Genomic DNA, 5,339 nt, shown 5'->3' with positions numbered 1-5,339 from the left:
AGGTCAAAAAAATCATATCTTGGGGGGTTTTTGACCCCCCGACCCCCTTAAGGGGTGGGGGGACTTGGAGGGCAGGGCTCCTAAAAAATTTCTCTCGTCATTCTGAACAACTTTGTAGTACATCATTTTTTGATCCGATACACTTTTGGAAAATTTGGGACACCCCCATCCCCCCTGGGGAAAAATTAAAAATTCTGCTCAGATAGAAATTTTCAATTTTTTACCCCCAACATACCCCCCAAAGGGTTTTTCAAAATTCTCACCCCCTAAGAGTGAGCCTATTATATGCGCCACCCTATATATATATATATATATATATATATATATATTCCACCCACAAAAAAATCAACTTTATCCAAAGAATGTTAAAAAAAAGAAAAACCTTACACATTTCCTCATAAACGTATACATTTTAAGAATTTAAACAAAACAAAATATTTGTTTGCATTTTTCATAAGTTGTTTGGTGCATTTTGTTGTCATCGTTTTTGATTACGTTATGAATTTACTGAATGTTTAATGAACCTCAATCAATGTTGGTGTGACATTTCAGCAAATTATTCGTAGTGAAAAGTTCGGGTTTTCCCCCCATCTCGAAACAGATTTCGTTATGGAATCGAATGAGCCTGATTTTAATTTATAGACCGTATAAAATTTATTTTGTAACCAATTTTTTTCATTAAATATTTGCACGTTTAATTGATGTTTGTCCCCACATCAACATTTATACACTTTATGTTTGTAGTGTTGTTGTGTGTTTATGACTATGTGTACTGCACAAAAAAAGTCCCGTCAACGTTAAGTGCAGAGAGATAACATCATAAGATAAACGTGCTTGGATTATGTGTAAAAAAAATATGGTCGCGCGATGCGCTTTTGGGAAAACAATGAACATTCATGCAAAAGATAGATAAATAAAGAAGAAACAGTGAATGAAGTGAACACCCATGCGCTTGTACTATAGTGGACAAAAAAAAACGGTAATTTATTAATAAAATTTCGCGCGGAAAAGTAATCATGAAATCTTATAGGTTGGTGGCACTGTCTTTGACATCTGTACAAAATTTCATGTCAATATCTCCATGAGGTTTTTGGTTACGTTTGTTTGTTTACACCGATAAATTTTCATTTGGCGATTTTCATAATGACAGAACATTTGGAACGAAGATATTGCATTAAATTTTGTATGCGGAATGAAATTTCTGCTGTAGAAACGTTAAGGATGTTGGAGAAGGCCTTCGGTGAACAGGCCATGTCGCAAAATAGTGTGTATAAGTGGTACAAACAGTTCAAAGAAGGCATAGAACGTCCAAGAAGACCATCAACATCAACTGATGAGAAACACGTCAAGCAAATCAAAGATCTTGTGCTCCAAAATCGTCGATTAACGTCTAGAGACCTTGTCAATATTGTTGGCATTTCAAAAGGATCGATCCAAACAATTTTGAAAGACCATTTAGGCCTCAGACGTTGAGCTGCTCGATTAGTTCCAAAATCGTTGAATTTCTTTGAAAAAGAGAATCGTGTTAATGTGTGCCAAGAAATGATTTCTGACTATCAATCGGCCATGAAATGCATCATTACGGGAGATGAGACTTGGATTTATGCATACAACCCCGAAACTGCCGATCAGTCGAGCGAATATCGTGCCAAAGGCGAATCAAAGCCGAAAAAACCACGACAATGCAAGTCCAATCTCAAGGTTATGTTAACATTTTTCTTCGATTATCGTGGTGTGGTGCATTCTAAATTTCTTCCAACTGACCAAACTGTTAACAAGGAATGTTATTTGGGTGTTATGCGTCCTTTGCGTGAAGCAATTCGAAAAAAGCTGCCGGAATTATGGACAGACAACGCGTGGTTTTTGCATCACGATAATGCACCGGCTCGTACTGCATTAGTTATTCGTGATCATTTCGCCAAAAATTCAAGTCGTATCGTTCCGCAACCACCCTATTCGCCTGACTTAGCACCGTGTGCCTTCTGGCTATTTTCTACACTCAAAAGACCACTCCGGGGACACCGTTTCGAGTCGATAGAAGAGATTCAACGCAAATCGCTACGTGTTTTGAAGGCTATACCAGAAAGTGACTTCACACACTGTTTCGAGGACTGGAAAAAACGTTGGCGTATGTGCATTGCAGCCGGGGGGGATTACTTTGAAGGCGACGAAATCGATTTTGAAGAATAAATAAAGAGTTTTCATTTTATTAATAAATTACCGGTATTTTTTGTCCACAATAGTATTGTTTCACATTCATTTGGTGTTGGTTTGTTTAGTTGTTAATTTTTTCTTCTTCTCTGCAACACTTCTGTTTGCCGTTCATGAATGCCTTCATCATCATAAAATAATCAAATCAATCAACATTTCACTGTGACTGAACAATGGAAAAAACCAACAACAACAACAGAATGAGAAGAGAAATGATAGAAAACTCTTTTTTCGAGTGCCTGCTGTCATGTGTCCGGTTTTTTTGTCGCTTACTTTCATTGTTCTTGATGCCATTGTTCATTTTGATTCTCGTTCAAATTTAAGCCCAACTGTAATAATCATAGCTGGGCAGACAGGGGGAGGGGGTGTATTACCCCCTCCTGAGACATCAAATTTTTGCGTTACCCCTTTACAAAATTCATGATTTTGTATAAAAAATTTCCCGTTTTGCTAGGGTTTTTGGATCATTCCTGAAAATTTCCTATTTTGCTAGGAGTTTTTGAGGAAATTACCCCCCATCCTCCTGATTTTTCCAGTCCCCCCTGATTTTTCCAGATATGGTAAAAATATACATTTCATGCTAAATCAATGAACTTTTACCAAACACATGGCCAACGTGGGGGACATCTGTTGTTAATTATTATTTTATTCGCTGTTGTTTTTCAAGTTATTTTTTCGTATGATTTGTCGCGTCATACCGGACAATATGTTTCAAATTTCATATAAAAATGGTGTTGTTCACTTGTACTCTGCTTGTGTTTTTTTTTTTTCGTTTGTTTCTTCAAAATTAGTTTTAGCTATGGAAAAACGCATGAATTTCTCAAATAAAGTGAAAAGAAGCACAAATAAGCGTGAATTACATTCAGAGTGGCGATTTACATAAGAGAAAGCTACACCACATTTTAATGTTGAATGTAAATTGTCAGCTGATTTATTAGTGCTTGTTGGATGTACCATTTTGTACAACATAAACAAAGAACAATTGTGAACAATCGTTTCTAAAACGAATATATATATATATATATTTATATATGTATGAATGAGGCCTGTTGTCGTCGCATCACATCAAGGAAATAACGTATTCACAAATGTGTCTCGGTGTGAAACGCTTGTGTGTAAATGCTGTCGTTATGTATGCAATATTGCATGTGAAATATCTACACACACGTTGCCATCGCATCGCTATCTCTCTAGTACGCTCAAGAAATGACGTCTAAATGTAACAAATATTTGAAATGTTTGCGCTTGGTGTGTTGATAATGATTTCAATACAACACACATACTGAATATGTACCTAACTATTTGTCGTGTTATTCTGTGTATGAGCTCGTTGTTTCTCTGTCAACAGTCTATAAAACAAAACCATAACAAACGCTTTTATTTTGATAAAAAAAACGTTTTTTTTCTCTTTGTGTTTTTTCGTACTCCTTTTTTCCACATCACCAATCTGCTCACGCCAATGCATCAAAATTGCAGCTCGCACGAAATATGATAGTAAGTAATTTTGATTTGGTCCACTCTAACTAATTTTTTATACGTATTTGCGCTTAAAATTTGTCATTTTCACTCTTTCAATGTATCTATATTGTCATTTAAACAGGGAGGTTCGATGCCAAATACGTCAAGCAGTGTACCATTTTTGTTATCGAGTAGCATGCAGTCGATTCGATCACGGCGTACGTCAACGTGCTTGTCATCGGGACCATTGAACTCGGGCAGTGGCCTATTGCAAACACTTGGATCAGGCATGGTAAGATTAACCTCTACTTCTGGTATATCAAGTCCAGTCCATCAGCAATATAATGGCAATACAATGAATAGTAGAAGTATCAATAATTTGAATTATGGTGGCCAACCACCGACAGCCAACAATCGTGGCAGTGGCGGCGGTAACACCAACCACGTTAGAAAATGCCCATCGCTCAATATCACATTAAGCACACATTGATTAGCTTCGTGCAACTGTGCAACTGTCAATCTTTTTTTGGTGAATTCTAAACGTTTATAAAAGACTTTATTCGTCACCGCTACACTATATACACTGGCTCGTTGCACATGCAGCGATTTATCTAATACACTTCACCGCTAAAGAATATATATACATATATAAAAATGCCAACAATTTTTCACAATTTTTTTTTCACGGTTAATTTCAAAACAAAAACCGAACTCTTCACTTGAGTCAATTTTTGACTTTGTACAAACTTATTATATATTTCATGTTTTCGTTTCCACAACAAAAAACATAAATACATAATATACTATCTGACGCACCAACATAAAAACTAACTAAATTGATTGACGCTTTAGCGGAAAGATCTGACAATATACATACCGTTTTATGGACCGAGTGTGTTTTAGCACCGGTCACTCTTTGCTGAACCATCAATCATACAGTTCTCGAAAACATTTTATTATATGAACAACATTTGACAAAATTCACTGACATAAGTACATACATGTATGACACAGCATGGCATGCTCTCAATCAACACAGTACGTGTGAGTGTGTGTGTGAATGAAAAAAGAAACCACATGCTTAAATCGCGGGTTGATTATGAAAATGATGAATGAAAATAGACCATTGAGGTTGATGAATGAAATAGAGACACACTTTTAAAGAGCATAATAATAATCAGCATCATTCATTTCAACGAATTTAATCGTTTTTCCTTTTCGTTTGGATTTTCAATAATTTAATTTGATGAAATTACTGTTTTTGCGTGGTTGTCAAAGGGACGTTTTCCCTCATTTTGGGTGTGCTTTATTTTTTTTAGTAAAATGGTTTTTTTAGTGAAGAAAAAAAAAGATGTTGTGAACGAAATTCTTGTCAATTAAATAGTTAAACTTATTAAATAAATGAAATTCTCGGCTATTTCATCATCCAAAAGTATATCAAATGCGAGAAAATTGAACGAAATCTCCCCTCATAAATACATGCAAACATAAAAAGTCACGTTTGATACAACGGCTCTATCGGCTGTTTATTTACGTACATGGTGTTTTATATCACCCGATGAAATCATAGAGATAAAGCCGGCATCGCTAGCGTTTATTTCGGTTACCGATGTACTCACAAATCACACACACACACACACACACACACACACACACACACACACACACAC

The 5,339-nt window shown here is 35.9% G+C and overlaps 2 protein-coding genes across 3 annotated transcripts in view; both read left to right on the top strand.

Moving 5' to 3' along the window:
* Positions 1-5,339, top strand: part of LOC116352054 — a 587,314-nt gene that overhangs the window by 91,925 nt on the left and 490,050 nt on the right. The window lies entirely within an intron of this gene.
* LOC116352050 (SCY1-like protein 2) overlaps positions 1-5,339 on the top strand; it is a 41,300-nt gene that overhangs the window by 24,461 nt on the left and 11,500 nt on the right. For both annotated transcript variants that reach the window (XM_031784299.1, XM_031784298.1), the window contains exons 17-18: positions 3,688-3,705; positions 3,812-3,961. In XM_031784299.1, the coding sequence (XP_031640159.1) occupies positions 3,688-3,705; positions 3,812-3,961 (168 nt within the window). The remainder of the gene's footprint in view (positions 1-3,687; positions 3,706-3,811; positions 3,962-5,339) is intronic.

The sequence above is a fragment of the Contarinia nasturtii genome, unplaced genomic scaffold (assembly GCF_009176525.2).
Source record: "Contarinia nasturtii isolate CC-2019 unplaced genomic scaffold, AAFC_CNas_1.1 Cnas_scaffold_187, whole genome shotgun sequence".
NCBI lineage: Eukaryota > Metazoa > Arthropoda > Insecta > Diptera > Cecidomyiidae > Contarinia > Contarinia nasturtii.
Note: the sequence above shows the minus strand (reverse complement) of the source record. Positions and strands in the feature narration are given on the sequence as shown.